Source organism: Antedon mediterranea, chromosome 6 (assembly GCF_964355755.1).
Source record: "Antedon mediterranea chromosome 6, ecAntMedi1.1, whole genome shotgun sequence".
Taxonomy (NCBI): domain Eukaryota; kingdom Metazoa; phylum Echinodermata; class Crinoidea; order Comatulida; family Antedonidae; genus Antedon; species Antedon mediterranea.
In genome coordinates this window covers 12,252,538-12,266,741 of record NC_092675.1, presented here as the reverse complement: position 1 = coordinate 12,266,741, position 14,204 = coordinate 12,252,538, and the positions used below count along the sequence as shown (strand labels likewise).

The following is a 14,204-nucleotide window of genomic DNA, read 5'->3' as shown; positions in this document are numbered from 1 at the left end:
ATAACTTGAGTTACTTAAAATTTCATATATTTTAATCTGTCATATCTCATTGGAATGAAAAGTGACACACGTGATTAAAAGTTATTATGGAAGTTGTTGAATTGTAGATATGAATTCATATACAAATGTTGTCTATCTGATGTCATGACGTCATCATATGGCCAGTTGAATTAAACAAGTCTGATTTTCATTTCTTTCGTAAAAAAAACTCATCGTGTTTAAAAAAGAGCGCATCTAACATCTACGTGCCCAACATTCTTCACATTTTCATTAAGGTAATTATTTAGATAATTATCTTTTAAAATAGTTATCTTTATGTCAATTTGATGTTCGTCATCGTGTTAATAATTGGATTTAAAAGATGGGTCTCGTAATCTCATCTATGCTACACTGTATATGTCATATACAGTGTATTCTGTAAATAATACTGTAATATACTGTATGATACAAAATAGGTACACTTCAGCAAAGTAAAAATATTTAATTGACGTCATAGGATGGCATAATAATTGTCGACGTTCATATAGTTTAACGTATGCGCATGTTGCATTTCCGCGGATAAGCCGAACTCACCAAAGTGACGAGTTAAAATCTAGTCTTATTTGTTGTGCTTTGCTATATTTGTTTTTTTTATCTGTATATATGATGGCCTATGAGTTAAATTATATCAAATATATTGTTGGTTTGAACTGCATGTATTTATAAGCCTACTGGGTATATTAAACTGTTCAACAAGGGTGATACACTTTTAATTGAAACATCTTAACATCAGTTGTTTGTTTACATATGTGTTTCGCGGAAAGGTCACATCCAAAGCTACATATTTATTTTCCATCAATTTGATAAAATACTTAGTTATTAGCAGCGTGATAACCTGAGTTGGCCTACAGTATGATTACTGTATTGTTTGCCTTTATATAATCTGTTTTAAACAAAAATGTAATGATTTGTGTTTAGTTTAATCAAACATTTGCTAAGATGCATAAATGAAATTGTAATAAGACTGATTGAATTGTGTAATATGTTATCTTATCAGCGTCAGAAAATAGGCCATACACGTGAACTTATCTGACCACCTGTGCAGTCGGAGTAATTTATGTTTGCTACATTATTACGTAAGAATCAAGAATATATATATATATATATATATATATATATATATATATATATATATATATATATAAACACATTAGGCAATGAACATTAATTCGAAACCGCCCGGTGATATACTGAAATTTAATTAATTAATTTGAAACGATAAAGATGAGGAAATCTGTGAGAATGAGAAAAAGTCGCCCCAACCGAGACTCGAACTCGGACCGCCTGCTTGATATGCAGATGTCCTAACCATTAGACCACTGGGGCTTTCATGGTATTGTTCAAACTCGATTCGATAGCGACCCTTTAACATTCTCGGCGTGGTACGGCGGAACAGCACTAGTCCCTCGGTTGTACGCACGCGCACCAGAGATTGATCTCTCGGTTGGGGCGACTTTTTCTCATTCTCACAGATTTCCTCATCTTTATCGTTTCGAATTATATATATATATATATATAAACCATGAAAGCCCCAGTGGTCTAATAGTTAGGGCAACTGCATATCAAGCAGACGGTCCGAGTTCGAGTCTCGGTTGGGGCGACTTTTTCTCATTCTCCCAGATTTCCTCATCTTTATCGTTTCAAAAAATTAATGAAATAATTTTCAGTGTATCACCGGGCGGTTTGGAATTTATTTCTATGCCTGTTGTGTTTATATATATATAATTTCTGTGTCTGCACGTAACCATACGTATGGGGTATCAAAATGATGGCAATTGTACCCGGAAGGTTTTAAACTACATTTAAAAAAATTCCCCCGACTCCTGGGGTTTTTGTGGGAGGGGTGGGGGCGGGGGGTGGAGTGGTGGTTTGTGATGTCATTTTTTGCTACGGCTCGGGGTTGTAGGCTATCGAATTGTAAAATTATACTACAAAAGTTTGACAGTATTTTAATTATCCTCAGCAAGGCGTATATAGATTTACATATTTTATTCATTAACCAATATGACACCTATTCATTTACACATTTAGCAAAGTACTTTAACCATATCCAGCTATGTATCGGTCTCTTGGGTTGTCTCATTACAGACATCCATACCTGTGTGAACATACACATGTTGTTTACTGTTACGTTTACTGTTACTGTTACTGTGTTCAACTACTATATTTGAACATCATCCGCCATCTAGGATCCAAGTTAGGGGCCACAATGCATGGTCAAAATGGCGCACTTTCGATGTTTGTTCGTTTTACAAATTTCTGTTTCTGCATGTAACCATGGGGTATCAAAATGATCGCAATTGTGGTATTATCCCTGGAAAGGGGCTGGGAGTTTGGGGTGGGGATGTAGGCCTATCACCAAGACCGAAACTGTATTGGGAATGTTTATGAAAACTGCCACTGAGGGATTATGGGTTGGGAGATGGCTAACATAATTTTTATTGGAACCTTCTTAAACACTGTGGGTGTGTTTGAAGTGTGAGGAGGAGGACCGAAAATGCTGGCGTAATGAAGTAGCCTATATGATTGGAATTGTAATAGGAAAAGTTACTACATTTGAACTGTTCAGGGGAGGAGTTAAGGTTTGTTGATTGTGGCTTGGATGGTGAGAGGAGAAAGAAGGCTAGGGGGCCGCAGTATCAAAATTAGATATTTTAATTATCAGCCAATATGAAACCTATTTATTTACACAGTTTACAACGTACTTAAACCATAGGCCTATCGTAGCTATGTATACACTCTCAATTTGAAGTTGAATTGAATTTGTACTGGGAAGAATTCTTTTTTTAAACGAGTGTGGGGTTTATTGAAGAGGGGTGGGGGTTAGTGAGTATATAGGGAAGTAGGCCTACTCGCGTTGGGTGTTATGTACTGAGAATTGTACCGGGAAGGTTTTAAACTACATTTCGAAAAGTCTGGGGATTTGGTGGGAGAGGGGGAGTTGGGGTTTAGGGGATAGTGGGGATTTTGCTTAGGCTAGGGGTAGTAGCCTATCAAATTTACCAGAATTGTGGTTGGAAAAAGTGTTTTATTTTTTCCCTGGGAAGAGGCTGGGAGTTTGGGGTTGGGAAGGTAGGCCTATCAAAATTAGATATTTTAATTATCAGCCAATAAGACACCTATTCATTTACACAGTTTACAACGTACTTAAAATATTGGCATATCATAGATATGCCAATATCATATCTATGATATGAGAGAGCCTACCTCTCTCATTTTGAATTTGTCCTGCACTGGGAAGAATTTGTTTTTGAAAAAGAGTGTGGGGTTTTATTGAAGAGGGGTGGAGGTTGGTGAGTATAGGGAGATATTAAGAATTAGAAGAATTTATTTCTAACAAATCAGCCGAGTGTTTGGTGTGATTGACTTGGTGAGTATAGGGAGATACTGGCGTCCAGGGGGTTATGAGGTCCATCAAATTAATCGGAATTTCATTGAGACAGTTTTAAACTAACTTGGAAACCCGCCCTGGGGCGGGTATAATTGCTAGTCTATATTATAAGTGAGAGAGTTTGTCTGTCTGTTTGTTTGTTTGTTCGTTATACAAAATTTTGTTACTGCACATAATCTTACATATGGGGTATCAAAATGACCGCAATTGTACCGGAAATGTTCTAAGCTATATTTCAACATCATCCGCCACCTAGGATCCAAGTTAGGGACCAAAATGTGGTCAAACCCCCCACTTTCGATGTTTGTTCGTTATAAAAATGTCTGTTTCTGCACGTAACCATACGTATGGGGTATTAAAATGATGGCAATTGTACCCGGAAGGTTTTAAACTACATTTTAAAAAATTCCCCTGACTCCTGGGGTTTTTGTGGGAGGGGTGGGAGGGGTGGGCGGGGGTGGTGTGGTGCTTTGTGATGTCATTTTTTGCTAGGGCTCGGGGTTGTAGGCTATTGAATTGTAAAATTATACTACAAAAGTTTTACAGTATTTTAATTATCCTCAGCAAGGCGTATATAGATATACATATTTTATTCATTAACCAATATGACACCTATTCATTTACACATTTAGCAAAGTACTTTAACCATATCCAGCTATGTATCGTCTCTTGGATTGTCTCAGTACAAACATCCATTCCTGTGTGAACATACAAACGTTGTTTACTGTTACTGTGTTCAACTACACCACCAATCCTCCAAGGGAAAAACGCCCATTGTGGGAGAGTGGGGTTGGGAGATAGGGTTTGGGTTCAGGGGATAGTGGGGATTTTGCTTACACCAGAATTGTGGTTGGAAAATGTTAAAGTATTTAATCATCCCTGGGAAGCGGATGGGAGGTTGGGGTGGGGATGTAGGCCTATCACCATGTCCGAAACTGTATTTGAAAACTGCCACTGAGGGATTATGGGTTGGGAGTGATAATACCATAATTTGTACTGGGGTGTAGTGTAGTAGGGGGAGGAGGAGCGAAAATATTAGCTTAATGAAGTAGCCTATATGATTGGATTGTACTAAGGAAAGTTACTAAATTTGAACTGTCCAGGGGAGGAGTCAAGGTTTGTTGGTGGCTGGGGTGGTGAAAGGAGAAAGAAGGCTGGGGTACCGCAGTATCTAAATTACATATTTTAATTATCAGCCAATATGACACCTATTCATTTACACAATTTACAACGTACCATTTAACCATTATTAGACCCATCGTAGCTATGCATACTCCTCTCAATTCGAAGCTTAGGTTGAATTGAATTTGTCCATCACTGGGAAGAATTTGTTTTTAAGAAAGAGTATGGGGTGTTATTGAAGAGGGGTGGAGGTTGGCGAGTATAGACAGATACTCATGGCGTCGTGTGTTATGTACTGAGAAGGCTGTAAACTAATTTTGAAACCCGCCCTGGGGCGGGTATAATTGCTAGTATATTATAAGTGAGAGAGTTTGTCTGTCTGTTTGTTTGTTCGTTATACAAATTTTTGTTACTGCACGTAATCTTACATATGGGGTATCAAAATGACCGCAATTGTACCGGGAATGTTCTAAGCTATATTTCAACATAATCCGCCATCTAGGATCAATGTTAGGGACCAAAATGTGGTCAAACTCCCCACTTTCGATGTTTGTTCGTTTTACAAATTTCTGTTTCTGCACGTAACCATACGTATGGGGTATCAAAATGATGGCAATTGTACCCGGAAGGTTTTAAAATACATTTTAAAAAATTCCCCCTACTCCCTGGGGTTTTTGTGGGAGGGGTGGGGAGGAGGTGGTGTGGTGGTTTGTGATGTCATTTTTGCTAGGGCTTGGGGTTGTAGGCTATCGAATTGTAAAATTATACTACAAAAGTTTTACAGTATTTTAATTATCCTCAGCAAGGCGTATATAGATATACATATTTTATTCATTAACCAATATGACACCTATTCAATTACACATTTAGCAAAGTACTTTAACCATATCCAGCTATGTATCGGTCTCTTGGATTTTCTCATTACAGACATCCATTCCTGTGTGAACATACACACGTTGTTTACCGTTACTGTGTTCAACTACATCACGATGCCTCCAAGGAAAAAACGTCCATTGTGGGAGAGTGGGGTTGGGATTTGTGGTTCAGGGGATAGTGGGGGTTTTGCTTAGACCAGAATTGTGTTTGGAAAATGTTAAAGTATTTAATTGATCCTGGGAAGCGGCTGGGAGTTTGGGGTGGGGATGTAGGCCTATCACCATGACCGAAACTGTATTTGGAATGTTTTAAACTACAAATTAAAAAAATTAAATTTGAAAACTGCCACTGAGGGATTATGGGTTGGGAGGGATAATAACATAATTTGTACTGGAACCGTCTTCAACACATCACCCAGTGTATCTGGGGTGTGTTTGTAGGAGGAGGTGGAAGAGCGAAAATACTGGCGTAAGAAGTAGCCTATATGCTTGGAATTTTACTAGGAAAAGTTACTATATTTGAACTGTCTAGGGGAGGAGTTAAGGTTTGTTGATTGTGGCTGGGGTGGTGGTGAGAGGAGAAAGAAGGCTGGGGGCCCGCAGTAGCTAAATTAGATATTTTAATTATCAGCCAATATGACACCTATTCATTTACACAATTTACGACGTACTTCAACCATTATTAGACCCATCATAGCTATGTATACTCCTCTCAATTTGAAGCTTACGTTGAATTGAATTTGTCCATCACTGGGAAGAATTTGTTTTTAAAAAAAGGTATGGGGTGGTATTGAAGAAGGGTGGAGGTTGGTGAGTATAGACAGATACTGGCGTCGGGTGTTGAGAAGGCTTTAAACTAATTTTGAAACCCGCCCTGGGGCGGGTATAATTGCTAGTATATATATATATATATATATATATATATATATATATATATATATATATATATATATAATATATTATAATGGCGATACAAAAAATGCGAAAAGCTAAATCAAAACGATAAAGTAAAACAGCCAGAAAAGTTAGCAGAGCTTTCTGGCAACACTAGCCCTTCATCAGTGCAAGTGAAGGAATTTGGATAAAGTCATAGCATAATAACTGGCAAGTGCTGCCTGGGTGGACAGGAATAACAGAAATACAACAAAGGAGACAGGGTGGTGAATGGTGGGTGGAGACTGAATAAGAGTAGAAAGCAAAGCGCAAAGACAAGAAAACAACTGGGAATTACTACTTAAAACCACAAAACCTTTTGGACTTAACATTAGGAACTATACTCCCAGATTGGTAAAATTACTCCATTGACTACCAACATTTAAGTTTCAATATTACCACCATTTTAGCTGTTTTTTTAGTTCCATTCCAAAATGTTTATATTTCTACCAAGCTACCTTATTTGTTTTCTACTCTTATTCAGTCTCCACCCACCATTAACCACCCTGTCTTTTTTGTTGAATTTCTTTTATTCCTGTCCACCCAGGCAGCACTTGCCAGTTCTTATGCTATGACTTTATCCAAATTCCTTCACTTGTATATATATTTTCTACTGTTTGTACCAATTTTGATCTGATTTTGCTGTAATCCAGGAGGGTACTTTGGATAACTTTACCAAATTACGTCGCCTGTCCGAGAAACGTGTCAGGTACCTTCACCATTTACATAATTTTCTTTTATATCGTTCTAAACATTCGGCCCCTAAAGGACTTCAATTTTATGTCACATCTGGTATTCGATTTGCAGATGATGGCATGCGTTCTCGTTGGAACGCTGTCCTTTACAAAAATGCTTGTCAACTCAATGAGATCCAAATTGGCAATTGCCACAAAATCATCACTGAGTTTGACGTTGAAATCCACTCTAGAACTAAGAAGTTGAAAAGAGAACTTCCCGCATCCGAGTTTCAAAACAAACTCAGGATTATCGCCAATGATTGCCGTAAGCAATCAACGGTAATGGCCCGAAGAGGACATCACAAATTTGGTCTACCTGCAGACTTGGTCGTTTCAACACAAATGACTCTTCGAATAATTTCAGGGCTTTTAGGAAACCCTGCAGAAGGTTCGTTCGGACTTATAACAAGAATCGCAGCAACACCTCTGATTCAGTTGTTGAAATTAATTGTCGACTTTCCGAAGGAGAGCAAAAACTTCTTTCCCGAGGACTTAAATTCTGCCCAAAACCAAGGCAGGTCGGCGCACAATAAACTTACTATGGATCCCACCCCGGGAATTGCGGATAAGGTGGCCAAATCTGTTTCTGTGATGGTAAAAAAACACTCCATCGATCCTAAGATTGGACCTCATTTGGCACAGGTTAATCCAGGCAGATTTTATTTCCTACCTAAAATCCACAAAGCAGGCAATCCTGGTAGACCCATTATTTCGGGCAATGGCACTGCTACAGAGAAAATTTCTTAATATTTGGATGATTTACTTAGACCATATGTGACTGATCTTCCTTCATACATTCAGCACTCTACGGACTTTATCCGCAAAATTAACCAAATTCAAAATTTACCTAATAATTCTGTTCTGGCTACATTAGATGTTTCATCCGATGCATGTATTTTAAATTACAAACAAATTCCAGGCAAAACGCATACTAAAGCTCATTTAGGAGAATTGGTCATGTTGATTTTAACCAACAACAATTTTATTTTTGGAAATGACCATTACCTTTAAATTCATGGCACAGCGATGGGCACAAAAAAGGCGCCATCTTTTGCAAATTTATTTATGGGACAATTTGAGGCCAATTTTCTGTCCCTCCAACCTAATAAACCACTTGTTTGGTTTAGATACATTGACGACATCTTCATGATCTGGTGAAGATAATTACAGCTACCAAATCCACTAGTAGCGTTGATTTTTTGGACACTATAGTGACAATAGAAAATGGTATACTCAAAACTGACCTATTCCGTAAACCCACGGATAAAAATATGTACCTGTTCCCTAGCAGTTTTCATCCCCGACACAGTACTAAAAACGAACTAAATATACTAACTGGTAAAATGAAATCTAACATTAGTAAAACTATTGTTTGCGAACATTTTAATGAATACTTTACCAACATAGGAGTTAAGATGGCGCAGTCATTTGACGATACGCTGCCAAGTTGGAATAATCCACCTAGTGAATATTCCTTAAATTTTATAAATGTTGATGTAAATACCATTAAAAGGAAGCTTTATAATTTGCCGAAAAAAAATTAGATGTTTTTGATTTTGATAGTAAATTGTTAAGGTTAGCAGCTCCGTACATTGCTTATCCATTGTGTCATATTGTGAATCTCTCTCTCATGTCTGGTCTTGTCCCAGCTGATTGGAAAGTAGCAAGGACAACTCCTATATATAAAGGAAAGGGTAGTAAAGACAGTATGAGCAACTACAGACCAATATCTGTCGTTGCTCATATCGCAAAAATTATAGAGAGAGTGGTTCAGGAACAAATCATTTCTTTTCTTAGTTTGTTTGATTTAATTAACATTGATCAATTTGCCTTCTTGAAAAACCATTCTACTGTAACATGATTGCACAGAGTAGTTGATGATTGGTTAGAAAGTTTTAATGACTCAGAGGTCGTCGGCGCTTGTTTCTTAGATATATCCAAGTGCTTTGACACGATAGATCACTCAATTTTGTTATTTAAGCTTTACAAATATGGTTTCCATGAAAATGTTGTTTACTGGTTTAGTAATTACTTAAAAAACAGAAAACAAGTTTGTATACTGTAACAATAACAAATCTACACTTAAAGAAAGCAATAATGGTGTTCCACAGGGAAGTGTCCTGGGACCCATCTTGTTTCTCATTTTCATAAATGATATTTCGCAGTCTATAGTAAATGGAACTTGCAGCGTTTTTGCTGATGATGTTGTGCTTTACACCTCGGGTGATACTACTAAGATAGTAAATGATTCATTACAAATAATTATTGATAACATTGGTAAATGGTATGATGACAACCACCTCTCTTTAAATACTGAAAAAAACAAAGGTTATGTTACTAAGAAACAATCATACAGCTGACAGTAATGATTTAAATATACAAATTGGAACCAGTAAATTAGAACAAGTTGATAGTATTGGATATAAAATAACAGTGCTAGGTAAAATGGCTAGTAGTTTAAGTAAACCGTTACTTGAAACTCTATATTTAAGTACAATCCAGCCTTGTAGTGATTATGCTATAACAGTCTGGGGAAATACGACAGAGTTAAACAAAAATATTTTAAAGCGACATCAAAAAAGAGCTGCTCGAATTGTAACTAACAACTTCGATTATATTAATGTAAGGGGTGACAACATCATCCAGAACCTATCGTGGCAAACTCTTGAAGAGAAACGAGATTTCTCCCTAGCATGTCTAATGTATAAATGTGTTTACGGCCTTGCACCAATTAGATTAGTAAATGAAATTGAATTGATTCGCGATATTCACACCCACTTAACACCTGGAGTAGAAAATTTGAATGTAACAATACCTAAATACACCCTTAGTAAAATGAATTCGTCCTTTAAAGTTGCAGGCGCAAAAATATGGAACAATTTACCAATTAATATTAAATCGGCACCAACAATTACGTCCTTTAAGGCTAGATACAAATCTCATTTCTTTTCATAAAAACTGACATGTATTATATTTAATTAAGTTTCTCTTTTGTATATTTTGATTAAGACAGGACCACAATGTAAAACAGATTAACTGTTATCTGATTGTTTTATCCTGTATAAATATATTATTTATTATAAAAACATACCGTACAGTCAAGCATTACGTATCAGACGTAATGCTTGACTTCAGATTCAGATTTTCAGAATCGTACCGAAGAACTAACCGGACATCTCCGGAATAGAAATTACAAGAATGAATACATCGAAACTGCTATAAAGAAAGCAAAAGATAGTCCTCTATGTTAAACACTGACATACAAACCACGTCAGCCAAATTCGACCAGAGTGCCATTGGTCACAACCTATCACCCTAGGTTGCCTCCATTACGGGCTACTATTGAGAAACATATGCCCATTCTACAGCCCACAGAACGTCGCAGGACTGTTTTTTCTGGAACCACCCATTTTTGCATTTCGTAGACCTCCCAACCTTCGTGATATATTAGTCAGATCCATATTCAAGAGTGAAATTAACTCTCATGACAGCCAAAATTTGGGCAGTCACCTTTGCGGCAAATCTTGCAAAACTTGTTCATTGGTTGATTCTACTGAAAAATTTAAGAGTAACCAAACTGGCCGCATTTTTCGGATAAGACAATGAATTAATTGTTTAACCAAAAACGTCATTTATCTCATATACTGTAATATTTGTGGCAAACAGTACGTCGGGGAAACAAAAAACACTCTCCGCATGAGAATGACACGGAAAATGACACAACACAGATCAGCTATCAAAACATTAAAGCTTGATCAACCTGTGGCCGAAAATTTTAATTCAGCTGGTCACTCGATTGCAAATTTCAGAGTCATTGCAATAGACCACGATGTCAAATGGAGCGACAAAACTCGCAAAGACAAAGAAAGCCACTGGGAATTACAACTTTAAACCACAAAACCTTTTGGACTTAACATTAGGAACATATCTCCCAGATCGGTAAAATTATTCCATTGACTACCAAAATTTAAGTTTTAATATTAACCACCATTTAAGCTGATTTTTAGTTTCATTCCAAAATTGTTTATATCTCTACCAAGCTACCTTCTTTGTTTTCTACTCTTATTCAGACACCACCCTGTCTCCTTTTGTTGCATTTCTTTTATTCCTGTCCACCCAGGCAGCACTTGCCAGTTCTTATACTATGACTTTATCCAAATTTGTTCACTTGCACTGATGAAGGGCTAGTGTTGCCCGAAAGCTCTGCTAACTTTTCTGGCTGTTTTACTTTATCGTTTTGATTTAGCTTTTCGCTTTTTTTTTTAGTATCTCCATTGAGATCCAGCCACTGATACCCACAGCATTGTCATTTTTTCAGTAATTTGCCTTTGGATTTATATATATATATATATATATATATATAAAGAGTCGCTATCCAATCGAGTTTGAACAATACTAATCGTTAGGATATCTGCATATCAAGCAGGCGGTCCGAGTTCGAGGTTCAGTTGGGGCGACTTTTTCTCATTCTCACAGATTTCCTCATCTTTATTGTTTCAAATTAATTAATTAAATTTCAGTATATCATCGGGCGGTTTAGAATTAATGTTCTTTGCCTGATGTGTTTATATATATAAACACATATATATATAAATCCAAAGGCAAATTACTGAAAAAAAATTACAATGCTGTGGGTATCAGTGGCTGGATCTCAATGGAGATATAAGAAGCGAAAAGCTAAATCAAAACGATAAAGTAAACAGCCAGAAAAGTTAGCAGAGCTTTCGGGCAACACTAGCCCTTCATCAGTGCAAGTGAATAAACACACACATATATATATATATATAAATCAATAATGTTGCGTAGCACTGTGTAAATTATATATAAATCATATCACCGGGCGGTTTAGAATTAATGTTCTCTGGCTATATATATATATATATATATATATATATATATATATATATATATATATATATATATATATATATATATATATATATATATATATATATATATATATATATATATATATATATATATATATACACTCGACTTGCGATATATATATATATATATATATATATATATATATATATATATATATATATAGCCAGCGGACATTAATTCTAAACCGCCCGGTGATATACTGAAATTTAATTAATTAATTTGAAACGATAAAGATGAGGAAATCGAGACTCGAACTCGGACTGTCTGCTTGATATGCAGCTGTCCTAACCATTATATCACTGGGGCTTTCATGGTATTGTTCAAACTCGATTCGATAGCGACTCTTTAACATTCTCGGTGTGGTACGGCGGAACAGCACTAGTCCCTCGGTTGTACGCACGAGCAAGATCAAATAAGTTAAAACTGCCTCAATATAAGTTTATTTATTTATAGCCCATCATCAGGTGAAGCGAATTGTAACAAAGGATACCATATAATAATAAGTCACAAAATTACATAATAAAACATATCAGCCAATCAAAGATGTTAACCAACAAAAGGCATAGTTATAAAGGCACGCCTCCAAAAGCTTTGGGGTACAAAGCAGAAATGGTTGCTTATAAAGCAGGAAATTTTAAACAAAGACAAAAACTTCAAGTTTGAATAATAGTTAATGGAGGTTAAAGAGATTTCACCAAAAAAAATAGATACGATCTGCCAAATATAGTCTAGAATTATATAAAAGTTTCGTGATTTCACACTCGACTTGCGATTTATAATTTAAAACAAACATGACATTTAGGCCCCAGAACCAAGATCTTAGAGTCCGCCCTCAAACTCAAGACTACGTTGTTAAATTTAATACTGTAGATCATAACTTGATGAATACAATATTCATTTTTCCTCTCCAACGCATGTATAAGTTACACTCATACAATCGCTTATTATGTACCGAGACCAATTTGGGAAATATTAGATCTTTCGATTTGATTCAACGGGTCCCGTAAAACATGATATACATTCATTAATTAAAGTAGTGAATTAAACTATTTAGATTAAGGTAGGGCCTATCCTTTCTAACAAAATAATACATATTTTAGTATACAAATTTAAAAAACAGCACTGTATAATAGGGATTTCCGTAATGTTGTAAATACCTTTTAAAATCAGTGATTGAGAATTTAATTAAGCGTCTTATGAATCAGCGAACAATACCACCCTCACTGACCTTGGTTCACAATAAGCAAATTAATACTGTACCGAAAAACCAGGGTCGGTAAATTGCAGCATGCAGCTACAGTAACTGCATCGCAGAAAATTATCAAGACGGATGATGATCAATGATGTCATGATTATCGTTACCTGCACTTTAGTACTACTATTAATATTATTGCAATGATTGTTCTATAGCCACAAATATGTATATAATTTGGAAGTTTTACGCATTTATAAGCATGATCATGATCGCATCTCCGCCGACCGTTATTGAGTACGGTAACAATTGATCAGTTAAATTTCCCAGAGGTTAAACAAATAAACACCTACCTTCTTCTGAAAATATTATAACTTCAGTTAATTTGCCGTAATAATTGTCCTCAATGTCTACTGGTGGCGGTGGCTGGTCACTTTGCATGTCACCTACAAGTGAACGCTCGGAGAAGGCAAGGGGCTCCGGTAGCCGCGTCCGTTTCCCTGTCATTTTTGGTGGAGCATCTAGGCGAAGTTTATCCAATATTTGCTGTTTGATCATCTCTAACCTTAATTTTCGTTCCGTCTGTGGGTCGCTTTCATTGAGACTAGACATTTTCTGATGATGTATTTTTAATGATGATTGTTCGGGCACGTCTGAATTTTCTTGCGAACTGTGGAGATCTTCTTGGTCTCCGTAATCGAATTTTGACCTATTTTGGTTGTGTGTCTTGCGATGATGTTTAACATTATTTTGTTTAGAGGTCCCAATAATAGCCCGATAAGTGGTTTCCAATCGTATGCTTTCTGTGACAGGTGTCCCATTCCTAGTGGATTTCCTTGTCTGTGGTGTTTCCAAGCTGTCGACCGACCGTTCCTTCATTTTCAATACAGCTGCACTATCAACAGTTGAGATAATAATGTAAAATAATGTAAACGGTAAAAACAGTATAGACCTCATGTTTACTGATTACGCTTCGGTTCCATGGAATGAATAACTACTTGTGCGTAGAACCACAGACAAGGCCA

At 36.4% G+C, this 14,204-nt stretch overlaps 2 protein-coding genes across 2 annotated transcripts in view; one reads left to right on the top strand and one right to left on the bottom strand.

Moving 5' to 3' along the window:
* The window catches only part of LOC140051070 (growth/differentiation factor 8-like), a 30,576-nt gene extending 16,388 nt beyond the window's left edge, over window positions 1-14,188 (bottom strand). Inside the window, exon 1 of the mRNA XM_072096160.1 lies at window positions 13,533-14,188. Within this exon, the coding sequence (XP_071952261.1) occupies window positions 13,533-14,136 (604 nt within the window). The 5' untranslated portion in view covers window positions 14,137-14,188. The remainder of the gene's footprint in view (window positions 1-13,532) is intronic.
* Window positions 1-14,204, top strand: part of LOC140052382 (asparagine synthetase domain-containing protein 1-like) — a 260,219-nt gene that overhangs the window by 71,043 nt on the left and 174,972 nt on the right. The gene's annotated exons all lie outside the window — the stretch shown is intronic.